General features: G+C 45.2%; 1 protein-coding gene across 1 annotated transcript; it reads right to left on the bottom strand.

Moving 5' to 3' along the window:
* Window positions 1–1,117: 1,117 nt before the first annotated feature.
* FAM69C (family with sequence similarity 69 member C) lies at window positions 1,118–15,037 on the bottom strand (the record flags this gene model as incomplete). Its single annotated transcript, XM_019518760.1, has 4 exons — window positions 1,118–1,767; window positions 4,191–4,355; window positions 8,248–8,925; window positions 14,951–15,037. Coding segments are annotated over 4 exons (1,152 nt in total), but the record flags the coding sequence as incomplete, so codon positions are not given.
* Window positions 15,038–15,040: the final 3 nt, after the last annotated feature.

Here is a 15,040-nt window from a genome sequence, read left to right as displayed (position 1 = left end):
ACATTTTTACATGCTTAGTAGTGTTTTAAAATCATGTGGGATAATACATTCTTAACTTTTGCTTAGTCTAGATAAAGCCCACAGATAAAAGCACTGCTTGGATGCCTTAAGGTTGTTGTGTAGCCTAATGCTTGAAAGGCAATTTGAAGACAACAAATGAAGACTAGGTGCTGTATTATGCCCTCCCTCCTCCCAACCCAGCATTGCCCATCTAAAGAACATTACATCTGATAAACTGTTGCTGTGTTGCCAAAGGTCCGTGCTTCATTTTCCCAGTACCTGAACTTGGCAGCAATGGCAAATAGGCACAATATGAACAAAGATCCAAACAGAACTGTAACTGTTTTCACCCATCTGTTTTCACCTGTTAGCCACAGTTAGAGAGTTGAAGATGCCCTGATCCAGCAATCCTTATTCATGTCACTGGTCTCACTGAATGCAGATGACAAATTTTCATGCAAAATTCATTTTAAAAAAACCCCAAAACAAACCAGGCTAAAATAACCAAAAATCAAAATCCAGTCCCTACAGACAGCCCAATCCAGCCTGCAGATGGGCTCTGCACCATTCACCTGACCTGTGGGGCCAAAAGGTTGAGCACTACTGATGTAGAGTGAAGGAGCCAGCAGTACTCCCTGATCCTTCCTGCTTATGGGGAAGGGACTGAGAGTGATTGGCCTCATATTCCAGGTGGTGGTAAGCTATAGTCTCCCAGTAAAGTGCCTTCTTACAGAGGTATCCAAGGGCTTGTCTATATGTGAAGTTCACCAACATAATTATACAAATATAGCTATGCCATTGTAAGACCACAATGCAAAATAAGTGTTTGCCCAGATGGGGGTTTATCCCATATATAATTCTAGCAATGGTATGCAATTACAATTATACTGCTTATCATGCTATAATATCTTCCTGGACCGTCAACTTATCAGATACAAAGAAACTGTGTGTTAAAGAATATCAAAATCAGAATGAAAAATTTGTATCAAAGCAGCCCTTTGCTGCTGTGCCAATCCATTTTCCTCCTGGTAGAGGCTGCCTGTTGGTAGAGAGTACTCTGCACTAAACTGTTTTTCAGAACTTGGTTCTGGGGTGAAAAAAACAGAAACCTTGTGCACCTATTTTAACTTATTCATTTTAGTTCTGCTAAGCAATTACACTTCTCACCTTCAAAGCGGCATCTGTGTCTAAATGTATTATCACTCTTGGCCCAGCATTCAGACAGATGTTATTTGAGCAGGAGTTACAATTTGTTGTGCAAACAACAGTGCAGAATGTCAATGGGCTGAGCCAATATGCACTCAGAAAAACAAATGAGAATAAAGTCCACATATACTGTACATTGCCATGTAACATAAAACAATTTCACACTTCAAAGGGTATTCGTAGTATTTGCTGCATCTGCAGTTGTGACTTTCATTTGCATAGCAGAAGAACAATCTATATTCTGTAAAAATTAATACAAAAGGTTAGAGAAGGTGGGGGAGAGAGAGAAAATGCAGGCCATTTTTCATACAGCTTCAATTTACTGTGCTTGTGATGGGGCTACCCATCCGCCATTCGCAGTTCTTTTTGACTGGCTAGGAGCAGTTGGTACAACTCAGAGAGGGAGTTCAGAGAAGTTCTCTGGTATGGAGCAAAATCCTTGGACCCTGGATCAGCACACCTGTGCACAGCCTTCTGCAACTGCAACTGGAAGGGGAAGGGAACTGCGGGTCCCCTGAGATTCGAAGAAAACCAGTGACGGAATATTTTGTCACAAATGACCTGTGAAATAAAAAGGAGCACAATGTCTGTCAGGAGCTGCTAGTATTAACTTCTACCCTATTAGGGCTATAAAATATATGTTCTAGCCAAGTGCAAAATGTCTCTTGCATTGAAAACACAAGACAATCAACAATCTACTGTTGACTGTGCTGCACTCCTCAGGCATTGTACAGATCTTTTGCCAGCATTGAGCAGCCCAGAAAAGACCTCTAGTTGAGCTGAGTTGTCTGGCAGTCTTGTGATGACACACAGACATGTTCCTGCTAAGAAATACATGGAGGACGCCAGATTTATTTGTGACCTATCAACAGATTGAACTTAGACTGCTAAAAGCTGTGGATGAGTGAGCATCTCTATATCTTGTATAACATCAGAGCCTCATAACTAATGGTGACAAGATGACGTGCCTAAGAGAAGAGTGAGCCTTAAGAAAACCATTTTTAGAGCCCATCCCCACTCACCTTCTCTTTAAAAATAAAATGTGTATTCAGGCATTTTTGACAGCTGACCATTGGCTTTGTTTTCCAAAGCAGTTGTCTTAGGTGGAGATCAAGACTGAGAGTAAAGGAGAGAGTAAATTGTCTCTAAACTAGCCAGAGATTCCCAACAGAGTTCCACCATCCATGCTGACACTTCTGCTATAGCAAAGGAGAAGCAAGCTGCGGCTAGTTACAGACATTACACATAAACTGGTATAGATGATGAGAAACTGGTCTAAACCTGTAACAGAACAGAAGTTCAGCACACATAGACTGGTTAAAAAAAGGCTGAACTCAGTCTAAGATAGACCTGGATGGCTATAGTATCAGACTTAATTGGTTTAGGTTTGATCAACCTAAACTTCTGTTGAACTTCTGTCCCAGATTCCCTCCCAGCTCAACTTAGATTACAGTCCACTGGCATCCCAGGTGCCTGTCTCAGAAAGCAGGAGCTGGGACTGAGAGCCATGCAGCGGTACAAAGAAGTAGAGAAGGGAGTGGAGGCCCCTGCTCTACACCACCCCCCACCCCCCAGCTATTCTTGCTTGGTTCTTGGCTGACACCAGGCTGTGGGGTGGGGGCCTCTGCTCCCCCTACAAGCCTCCATGCTGCTGTCCAGCTTGGCTGACAGCCCCACACACCTCTCAGCCCCAGCTCCTGCCTGCCTGTGTAAGGCAAGCCGAATATCAGTGAAGGGAAGTGAGGGAGAGCAGATGCCACAGCCCCTTCCCTGTGGGCCCAGTCCCCCCAGACCTAAGCAAGCACAGCTGGGTCGGGGGCACACAACAGTGAGCCTCTGCTCCTTCCCCTACCTCTGCTCTGCTCAGCTATCACAGAGATGGCAAGAGCCAGGGCTAAGAGCTGTGCAGGGCTGTCAGCCAAGCCAGGAAGTGTGGAGGCAGGGGTGGGAGAGCTTGGGTCTTGGGCGGAGAGGACTCACACTGTGTGGGCCCAGTCCCAGCCATCCCAGATCTGAGCAAGCACAGCTGGGGTGGGGGCACCCACTGCCACTGATGGCTGACTTCAAGGGGAGGGGCTGGGGAGAGAGGCTGCACTAGGAGGTGTGCAGGTGCACTCATCGCCTCCTGGCTTCAGCCAGTGCAGGCATCTGGATGCCCACCCTTCCCCACTACAGGATGAACATGTGTTCTGTTTGTGCCTGATCCAATCTATGCAGCTTAGAGAAACCTGTGTAGATTTGATCAATTCCACCTCCTGCTTTTCGAATGTCAGTACCTAGCCTGGAGAAGTGTAGTACACACACTCAGCTATGCTACTGCATAAGGGACCTTAGGCCATTATTACTGGAAACTAAATCAGAACAGGTCCCCTTTTATCACGGAATTGGTGTACTCTTGTGTCCCATCTATGTTTGTGCACATTTGAGATGCAGCAAATAATTGGGGCCATGAACTCCACATTATGTGCATGCACGTAGGAATGGAAGTACAAAAAATAGGTAGCAGTGAACATAAGGGTCATCTTTGTGGATACCAAAAAAAGGTTTTTGCCCCTCACTTGGGTGGTCACTTTTGAACGCCAGGTTTGATGAACGAACATCAAACACAAGCATGGGCAACTGGGGCCTCCTGAGTCTGGGGGTGCACCAGATCACCAACCAGGGGCAAGTAGGGGTCCCCCTGCAACCAATCACTGACCAGGGTGGAAGTTCCCTAGCGACTGATCACCAAGCCCAAAATCACCAGCAGCGAAACCAGAAATGCACTTCTGCTAGCACTTCTGGTTTTGCGGCTGGCGTTTCCAGGGGGTGCACAGACAATCTCAGGGGATGTACGTGCACCCATATTCACCCCCTACCCATTGCCAATAAACACAAATTTCTTCATCCGATGTGGTATTAGGGCTGCCATACGTGTAATATTTACCAGCCGGTTCCAGGCAATTTAAATGAAACCCATGTGCAATAAAACTGAATCTACTCACCTGCAGGTTGTTGTTGGCCCTCTGTGCTCCACACTTCCTGATTTTCAAGTCACACTTTGAAAAGCAATCAAAAAAATTGCAGTCTTCATCTCCTGTGCAGTTCTGTTCAAGAATGTCCCTCATTTTAGGTTCAAAAAAGGCCATATCCACATCAATCGCAACTACCTGTGGTTAAAGCAACACATCAGATCGACACACAAACCATGCAAAGTCATCAAACAAGTGTCCTTTTGCTGCCATGATTCTCTTAATATGCTGTAGGTGTTGACCAATTGATTCCAATGTCCTTAAAGGAAGAAGCTAGAAGAGGGTATAAAGGGATGATATTCGCTGCCTCAGTGGGTAGCAAGATTATTGCAAATACAAGTGTTTTAATTTTTAATAAGAACCAACGGTATATGTGCAGGGCTGTATGCATCTTCCATTGACCCTTCAAATCCTGCTCCTCCTATCCAGTGGGGCCATATTCAGTCAGTTTCAGATAATAACCCCTAAGGTTGTGAACTTGGAGGGTGGATTTTTCCCCTTTCAGTTCACAGTGGCTTTGTTTTCTGAAGTAGTGTCTGTGCCTCTTTTTTTGCTTTGCCAGCATCATGTCCAGTTGGTTTCAGAAGATATATCAGGGACTGAATGAACATGGAGCCTGAATTGTCTTTTACCCTTTCTCGATGTCTCCCTTCAGTTCAGGCTAAAGAAATGTTCAATGAGAAGTAGAACTAGGTCTGCACTGCTGGTGCAGATATTTCATTCATAACTTCTGTGAGAGCACTATAGTCTCTCTGGTTGTCAATATAACACACTTCACATGCATTGCTTTCACTTAAAAACTGCAAAAATAAACAGTGAGAGAAGGAAAGAGCAATGTGATGACAGCTGCTAGGGATGGCATGTACTATGTAGGAAGTGAGGGGAAACAAATCTCACCTCTGTGCCCTGAATACAGCAACTTACTTTCAAACTTAATATTTAACAACCTGAGCCTTCACTTGGAGATTACATCTGAAGTAAATGTGCTTGGCCAGAAAGGTTTTGAAAATGGACAAAAGGGAGCAAAGTGGACACAATGGCACTGTCCTGCTGAAGATTAAAAATAGCTGAACTGTGTGGTTGAGTGGCAGCTGGATTGCCCCCAGCAATTTTGGGTGTAGGCACCTGGCCAAAGACTGGAGGGAACCTCCAAACTAAAGTAAAGGACAGATTCTAATTTTTTTTCCAGTGAAAAGAGCTCAAACGTGGAAGAAAGCAGACAGAGATTATAATTCCAAATATTTTTAAGCTCCTTGGGAAGCTTGGTAAGTGTGATGTACCCTGGGGAATTTCACAAGTTCATGCAAGCAGATATCGGAAATACATGTAGTCTTTTAGACTTTTTAGTGCTTTGTGCCTTCAGTAGTTACATGGATAACTCTGGAGAAAATGAGATGGGGCCAGAGCCTCACATCTGGTCGAACTGATCTGTGGCTGATGCAGGACTCATGACAATGAGAAGGCAAAGATGGCTTTGCCCTTTCCTAGTCATGAAGACAGTCCTCTGCAGTTGGTACATTCACATTACGTGTTATTTCAGCTGAAGCCAACCATCTGCAACTATCTGTTCTCATACATGGTGGCCGTGGCTGGTAAGAATGAGGGTGCCATAAGCTTGGGTGGTACCACAACATTGCCATTAATGACAGACCTAGACTGAACATTCATTTAGACTGTTTCAGGGGGCAGCTAGAGACCAATCTGGGTGGCATTTCGTCTGCAGGGAGGCTATGTCCTTCTGGGATTAGCTGTGGTGGTGATGATGATGGCAGTGATAAATGTTGAAGGCAGCCAGGAGCCACTTTGGATCCTAACATAAATAACACTGCCTCAGTGTTGCTGTAAGTTACGGCAACTTGTTGTTGTGTCTAGGTGCCAATGCGGTACTAGGCATCACTGGAATAGAGCAGACTCCAGCCATGCCTCTTCCTACCCCTACAACATGTCTCTCACACCAATGGCTGGCAAAGAGATGACTGCCCTACCTTTCTGATAAAACAGCTTAACTCTTAGTATTGTGACGTGCTTGGAATAAAAATGGAAATAAATCCAGAAGTAAGACTACTGTGGCCTAGGCATGTTCCTCTCTATGCTAGTAGCTTTTTAACTTGGGGTGGAAATGGGCAGAAGCTGTCTTAGTCTTTCTTTCTTTTTCTATGGGTTTTGATCACTCCCTCTGTATAAATGCAAAGAGAAAACCACAAACAGAAAGAACATCTACAACCAGACCCTACAACCCTTGAACCACAAGAGCTAGCACTCACATATTATTGAAAAGAGCCCTAGGTTCAGGGAGACCACTTGTCTATGAAAAAAGTAATCACATTAGTAAGAACTTGCAAGATCACAACCTATAGCTTTCTCTGACTTACAAGTTCTCTGACTGTCAGAGCCTCTGTTTAATGGGCCTGATCCTCGAATCCTGGTTCAGCTCATGAAAGGAGGGCACAGCTGGCATCAATATCCTTTTGCTGTCTCACAGACCCAGATTAAGCAGCCTGAAGATGTTTTGGTACTCTGCCTCCTTCCCACCCACACTTCTCAGGTATTTAGCCTGATGATTGCTTCTGTCTTCTCTGCCCAGTGCAGGGGGAGTGCTTTGGAAGCAATGCATTCAGCTGGGAGGAAAGAATCCTGCTTGCATTTCCCTTTAATCAATCCACTGGGCAATGCTGAATGAGGTTGCCAGGCTTTACCAGGGACCGTGTCCAACTCTCCCCATTCAGAGGGAGAGTCCTGGCTCCAGAAGGTGGGGAGGAATTGTGGAGCTGCAGCCCTCATCAAAAGGTCTTAATGAAAAAGCACTCAATGCTCTTTTACTTCTTAACAAAATCTTTCCTTTTTTGAGGAGGCAGCAAAAACTGATGTTTTAATATATGCCCAGCCAGATCCAATTATAGTCCTGTGTAGCATTCATGCTGTGTCCGAATGAAAACATGGTCAACAATGGCTGTGCTGAGGAACCTTTAGTATATCTTGTTCTGGCTAAGCATTGAGATATTTCAGTTTTGCTTGATAGCCCCCCACCTATTCTCCACTCTGCCTGTACATTGCACCTGAATAAACAATAAAAACTAATTGCAGGGTGAAGGGGAAGCACTCAACTTGCTTTCAATGGTTATATGCTTAGGTAATATTTGTCCAGCACTTTGAAAATGTGTCAAATTAAAGTTTAGTAAGTATTGATATTAGCAGTGATACTGCTGAGCATGTTTTACATCCACTCCAAATGCAGAAATTCCATTGATCTCACTGGAAATTATGTGCAGGGTTTGAATGCTCATTATATAGTGACTCCAGTCCGTGCACACACAATTCCCACTGAAACGGATAGAGTTTCTGCCTGCCAAATATGTTCAGAAATACAGTTGTTAACAATACCACTACTTACTAATCATTTTTGTCCTCTAAATTTATGCACAGCTGTATTCTGAAAAGTCAGAAGGTGACTGGAAGAATGGCATCAAGAGTTCTGTGTTCATGGTCTTCAGTGCTTGCCAGATCAAACCTGCTCAGTGCAAAAGCAAAAAGGGGTGTGTGTGTGTGTGTGTGTGTGTGTGTGTGTGTGTGTGTGGCGGGGGGCAGGGTGGAGTTGTTTGTTTTGTGTTTAATATCAGTCCTGCAAACTCAGCATGAGCTTCGACGTTTAAATTGAGTTCTTTCCTTCTTGAGAGTCAGCACTAGAAATAATTTCTTGAAATCAAATTATGACCTTCCTATAGCTCTGCAAACTTATTGATCGAGTGCTCCTGACATTTCAAGTGTCTTTATGCATGTGCCTGGGTGTAACTAAATTGGAACCAAGTACAGAATTCTGTTCATAATGCAAAAGAAAGAAAAGACTCCAATTCCTCCTCTCTCTTTCTTTGATGCTTTGTGTCTTCAAATATTACAAAATGAGAAAACAGCAAAGTGATACTTTTGTTGCTAAAGGAGAAATCCCAATGAGAAGGTGTCATTTTAACACATTTCCTTTTCAGAGTAGAACCTAGCCTTAAACTGTGACAACGCTACTGAAGCACACACTTACCGTGAGATCGTTTCTGATAGCAAAGTTTTCTGGTTTGATATCACACAGGTGAAGCCGGTGAGAAAAGTCATTATCAAAATGATGAACCATATCCAGGAAACTGAGTGCAATGTCAATGATTGCTTTCACTTTGCTTTTAGTGCCACTGAAGGAGGGGCCAACTGCATCCTCCAAAGGGAAAAGTGTTTTGTGCCAGGCATGTCCAGCAGTGAGATACTCCACTGCATAGAAATGGCCACAGGAGCCAAGGACCCGTAGGACATGTTTACTGAAGTCTTGCAGTAGACTGAAATAGATATATTCTTCCTGCTGAAGCAAGGACCACATGCTAGCCATTTGTGCTTTCCAATGCAGCCCTCTCCTTTTAGTCCACAAAGGTCCTATGCTGCTGTTGGAAAATTCCAGACCCAAGACATTTTTGACCTCCAAGGCAACCATGAGCAAAAGCTCTGCTTCAGGAACATCCTGTGCTTCCATTTCCTCTAGCAAAGTGAGGCGCTGATAACTGGAGAAAATTTCCTTTTTGGATTTTAGGATGACTGGCTGACCTCTCCACTCAGCTTGGATCACTTTCTTACCTCTGTCATAATAAAGACAGTGCTTGTACACCAGCTTCTGTGCTATACACAAGTCTTCACACAGGTCACCAGTCAAGGCTCCTTTGCTGTAGTCGAGACACTAGGGCAAAGGAACAAATCAGTTCATAGCAGAAGAATATAAGCTAAGTATTTCAGGGGGAGAAGGTACAATAGTACTACTCAAGGGTCATCTCAGCTATTGCACAACAACTTTCATAATGCCTGACTTCTCAGAAATTCCATGGAGATCACTTCATGGAGTGATTTTATGACAGTACAGTCACCCAGGTGACTTCCAACACTAGGCATTGCTCATCTCTAATTTCAGACATGTTTTTTCACATAGGGCAAGGTGCTGGGCTGCATCACTAAAAGGCATAGGAGAGAGCTCGCAGCCCAGGCAGAGTGTGGATACTCTGTATACTAAGTGACCTCTGGATACTCATGATTCTAGATAGCTCTGCAGGGACAATGCACATAAGTTAGCCATCCCTGTTTAAGTTACAGCAGCCCATTGTCAGCTTCCTGCCGGTGGTAGTGTTGCCCAAAGACTCTGTACACTGTGCATGGTGGTCCCACAACCAACTGACCCTCAATAAAGCTGTTTCAATCTGTCCTCACCATAATTCCATGATATTGTAACAGCTTCAGTTTCCAATCTACTGAAGCCAGAGTATTCAGGGTTTATAAAATATATAAATGCATATATTGTTTCTTTAGAGAAGTTAATGAGTACCAGGTGCAAACTTTAACACTGCATGTGTGTGTGTGTGTGGACATTTGTACATAGCAGATGAGCATAGGTAATTTTAATGCAGATGGCATAACTTCAACCCTTGATTAAAGAATTATGTAAATTGCTATTTGACAGGTGGGTGGTCATTGCAAATGCCTCAAAGAATTAAAACGATTCCCCCCATCAGACCTTTCTTCTGCTTATAATTACTTCCATTCTCTCACTTCTATAAGTGTATATATACTTCTGTGTATATTCAGACCTTCCAGAAGTGCAGCTGCAGAGACTGTTATGAGTGGATGAGTGGAAGAGCTGATCAGAGATGGGTGGTGGAGGGGGAATAGTTCGTGGTGATGTAGAGAGCTAAACAGTTCCAAACAGCTGGGAGGTAGCTTGGCAATGTCAGTGTCCTCCATTGCTTTCTGGCATATGTACTCTTACTTAAGCAAGTTGGCAGCTCCTGTTGTACATGTAAGGCTTGTAAAGGCGCTCTCACCCCAGCCTAACTTGTGACTAACTGCTCTTTGTGTAAGAAACACAATCATAAAATTCAAGTGATGTTATTTTGTTAAAATAGTCTATAACCAGGGGACATGCTCTGATGCTAAATAATGTGGAAAGTTAAAATATAAAAAAGCTTTTTTGTAACAATGACCCAAATTGATATTTTATTTTTCTTGCATTTGCAACCCCCAATTAACAAAAGGCTCAGGGAATAGCGGTGGAGTAATAATGTTGCCAGCTTAGGACTTCTGGTTACGACAGCAGTGAGGAATCTTCTTAAATCCATAAATTGCTGAATCCATGAGGAGAACTAAGAGTGATCAAAGAGCTGTGATACCTAACCTGTACCTAGTTCAAATGGTCATGAAAAATACACTTCAGCAGAGGCATAATGGGGCAGTGGAGATGCAGGAGGGCACTGGTGACTTCTGACAGCTAATGCCACTGCCATGGGGATGCAACTGCAGCGGCGACTGGTAGGAGGAAAGAGGGGGGGGGGCACATACCTGCCCTGAGATTGACCTCCAACTCGGCACTGCTCAGGGCAGGACAGTTTTTTATGGGGCTTTTGGCCTGCTCCTGGCCCTCCCGCAAATTGTTCCCCCCTGGACTCAGGAAGAGGCACCAGTCACCCCTGGCAGCAGCTGTTATTTCCTCCTCCCCACCCCCAAGTCAGTACCTGCAGCTGCTGCCCCAATTGCCCTACTCTTGTTATGCTACTGTATTTCAGACAAAAGCAGAATACTGTAATGATAGAAACCTGTGCGAAGAACGATGTACACAAAGTCTAATGTTCATGCTCCATGCATACATGTACATGCAAATCCAGATAGGTGCACATACTGGAGTTCTCTTGCACTCCCTGCTGGTATTTGTAAACAGGCATGCACAATTTTGGAAGTTTGTGAATGGAGAGGAAATAATAGCAGTTGGCTTTTCGATTTTGTGGATACAGGCATAACAAGATCTGATGGCTAGAAGTTGAACTTAGTCTAAGTCAACCTTGAAATTAGATACAATAGCTTAGTGGCCCTAGTTTCAAATGGAATGGGAGAGGGGTAAACTTAACACTGCTAGGAGTGCTCCACACAAAATTTTATGTTTCTACAGTATATATTTTAATCCAGCTTCTAGCAAAATTCTCCAGATTATATGTAGAACAGGTCAGACCACACAATTGTCATGGTCCCTTGTGGCCTTAGAGCCAATGAATGAATAAATGACTCTGAAATCCATTTGAGATAAACTGGTGCCACATCTGTGTGCAGACAAACCTTCAAAAATTGTAAAGGGGCTTTTGAGTGATTCAGTTCTTGGGTTGGAGGAGAGGCTGGACTCTTCTGATGTGTTTTTTAGTCAGCTGCTCTAAAAGAGGCTCTAGAAATCCTAAGCAGCTCTTGGATTATGTCTAGTGTAGTATGAAGGGTTGCTGCTTGAAGCATGACCTGTATTTCACTACAGTGTCATTAGTAGCTCCTCAGTCCACTGATGATCCAAGGACTGCCGTTAGATTTTTAAAAAATATAAAACACTGAAAACATTCATTAAAGAAGAATTAAACTATTTTAAGGGGTAGTAATAGCCGTTTCAGCCACAGCATTACTGACAGTTCATATTGAGGCAGTTAACTACAGTGATCCCAAAGTCCTTTGAGTCACTGCTTCCCAAGACAAAGTCTCCCATCCTTTAAGTGCAGTTTCCATTTTTTGTTCCCAGATATGTTACTGTATCTTGCATTTATAATATTAAAATACATTCTGTTGAATTGTGACCACCTAATGAGGTGATTCAGTCCATTCTCTAAATTCTAGCTTCCTCTTTATTTATTACTCCACTAATCTTTGTGTCATCTGCAAATCTTACTAGCAAAAACTTGATACTGTCATCTAAATGGTAGATAAAAAGAAGGTTCACTCCCAAGAGGAGTCTGGTAGAAATGTCCCTGCTCATTGATGTCAGTGAGCCAGTTTTATTCTATCTAATGGGAACCCTGTTCATTCTGTATAGCAGAAGTTGTTTTGGTTTGGTTTGGGGTTTTTTTGGGGGGGTGGGGTGGGGAGGAGAGTTTGTTTGTTTTTAAATCAAGATGTACTACAAAGTTTAAATACCTGACATAAATATAATATACTATAAAGAAGTGTAAATGCCCGTGTGGACTGGACTCACTTTGTGGTTTCTATCTGTTTAAGGTTGGTTATATCAGTTTAACTAGCACTAGTTAATTTACCAATGCAAGACGGACCAGTAAGCCAGATTTAAATTAATATGAATGTCTGTAGACAGCTTTGACCAGTTTAAATAGACTACCGTAAAGTCACACCCTCAGTAATACCATGCTACATTGTGTATAGAATAGACCTGCACATAGCTACTGTCTTCCTTATATGCTGCTTCGGTGGAAATGCAATAGTGATCAAATTTATAGAAGACACTAATAATACAGAAGTCCTGTCTTAGGGAGAGAAACTTTCAGCTAAGAGAAGCGGAGCTCAGTTCTTCTTGGCTCCACTAGGAGGATGCTCCTTTTCAACTTGTTTGGTAGAACTATTGCTTGTGCACAGTTATGGAATTACTAAATGTTTCAACTGCAGATGCACACATACATTCAGCCACACATTGCCACAGATGTGCCCATGGATGCCCCTTTATTGGGTAGTCATTGAAGTCCACTTTGGTGTCTAGCCACACATTGCCACAGATGTGTCCAAATGACTCATCCCTGAAATCTCATTCAGGGCTCAGATTAATGGGGAATAAAATTGCAGTATAACTTTTCGGGTTATGTAGAAGGCAGGGTAGCATTGTACCTTTTCAGGTGCACAAGCTCTTATAGCAGCAGTTCACATCCTTCTTCACTTAACCTAGAGGTACAACACCACCTGCCTTCTCTGACTTCTGTGACTAACTACCTCTCTCTTTTGAAGTTGTCTAACCCAACATCTCTCAACCCATGGTTTGTGACCCAAAAGTGCGTAGCAAGAATACATGAAAGGGTGGCAAACAAACTTTAAAATGGATTCCCCTTGAAAGAAGAAAAGCGTGAGAAAAGGTGGCTTTTCCCTTGCATGCTGGCAGAGTTCCAGCTTGCGAGAGGCTGCTTGGGGCCCCCCATGCCCCCCCCCACCCCTCATACCCAGCTCCTGCCCCACACATTGGGGTCTGGGGGGGCAGTGGGTCAGGAGTGAGGGGCACTGGGTTGGGACTGCCATTGATGTTTACAAATGGGTTCTGGTACAAAAAAGGTTGAGAACTGGTCTTACATCACCCAAATCTTAGAAAAGAGGAAACAGCTACCCAGCCCGAGAAACTTGAGACTATTGCTCTTTGTTCTGTTATCTAAGTGGTGGCAGATGACAGAATGAGGAGCAATGGTCTCAAGTTGCAGCAAGGCAAGTTTAGGAAAAACTTTGTCACTAGGAAGGTAGTAAAGAACTGGAACAGGTTACCCAGAGTAGTTGTGGACTCTCCATTCTTGGAGGTTTTTAAGACCTGGGTAGACAAAGCCTTGGCTGGGATGAGATCATTGGGGCTGGTCCTGTTTTGAGCACAGAGTTGAACTAGATGATTTCCTGAGGTCCCTTTCAACCCCAATTTTCTATGATTCAGTGTGGCTGCTGCATCCTGCTCCCTGGCTGCTGGTTAAGGGAAAGGAATTCAGTCCTTCTGTCACTGAAGTAACATGTCCAGGCTGCTGCAGCATTGGTCTTCTTTTATTAAACAGAATTTAGCAAGCCACCAGTGATGATAAATTTCCTCACTGCAACAGATTATTTAATTGCCAGTAAGACCTTTTTTCCCCCTCTGCTTGACAAAAGTCATTAAAAAAAATGAGCTCAGCTTTAATTGCAGCCCACCCTGTTCCCCCTCTGCAAAACACAGACTGGTTCTTTCTAGGGAATTTCAAAGAACCATGCGGGAAGTTTGCGTTCAGCATTCCCTTCTTTTATTTTAAGACATATTTGACAGGTCACTCGCCTCCCCCCTCCCGGAGGAGGCATAAATGTGCTGGGGGCTGGATCGTAGAGAGGTTTTTTGTACAGAAAGTTCCTCTGGACTAAAAGTTGTGGGAGAAAGGGCCTGGGATGTTCAGCCAGTCCTCTGCAAACAAGACATGTCAGCAGCGCCTGTGCCCAGGGCAGCGCGCTCTCAAACAACAGCATCCCGCCTGCCCCGACTCCCGCAATCACCCCCTCTCGCTCAGGGGACGGATCCCACTGCTGCGCCTACTGCAACCCAGCACTGCAGGGGCTTGCGCTCGCCCAGCCTTTTCGCTCCTCTCTCGAAAAACCAGCCGAGGCTTTACGAGTCCGCGCACTGAAGCCCTGCTGGCGCGTGCGGCAGACCGGACCTGCGGTTGCCGCGGCGCTCAGATGCAGCCCGCGCTGCGCAGCCCGGCCGAGCGGGAGGGAGCTGCCCTCGCAGTGCGCGCCCCGCCGCTGGCGTACACCCCGCATGCATCCGCGGAGCCCGCGCCGGCCCCTGTCCCGGGGATCTCACGCTACCGCAGCCGCGCTTTATGTCCCATTGCCCGCGCACTGCGTTCCACTGCGCGTGCCCCGCGTTCCACTGCCCGCGTTCTGCGTTCCACTGCCCGCGCTCCGCGTTCTATGTTCTACTGCCCGCGTTCTGCGTTCCACTGTCCGCGCTCCGCGTTCTATGTTCTACTGCCCGCGTTCTACGTTCCACTGCCCGCGCACTGCCCCCCGGTCCGCACTGCCTCGCTCGCTCTCCGCCCCGCCGCCCGCGCCCCGCGTTGCCGGGCAGGCTCCCCCGCCCCACGAGGACGGGCCACTGGAGCCCCCCGCGCCCCTCGCCACCTGCGCGCCCACGCCACCCGCCTCTCCAGGCACTTCCCAGCCCTCGGGCATCCCCTCGCCCCACGCACCAGCCTGGCCAGGATCCGCCGGCTCCGCTCGTCCGTGCAGCGCTCGGAGAAGACGCTGGGGTGGCCGAGGAAGAGCAGCGTGGCGAGCAG

Source organism: Gavialis gangeticus, unplaced genomic scaffold (assembly GCF_001723915.1).
Source record: "Gavialis gangeticus isolate Ggan-Ray unplaced genomic scaffold, GavGan_comp1, whole genome shotgun sequence".
Taxonomy (NCBI): Eukaryota; Metazoa; Chordata; order Crocodylia; family Gavialidae; genus Gavialis; species Gavialis gangeticus.
This window is presented reverse-complemented; position numbering and strand designations above follow the sequence as displayed.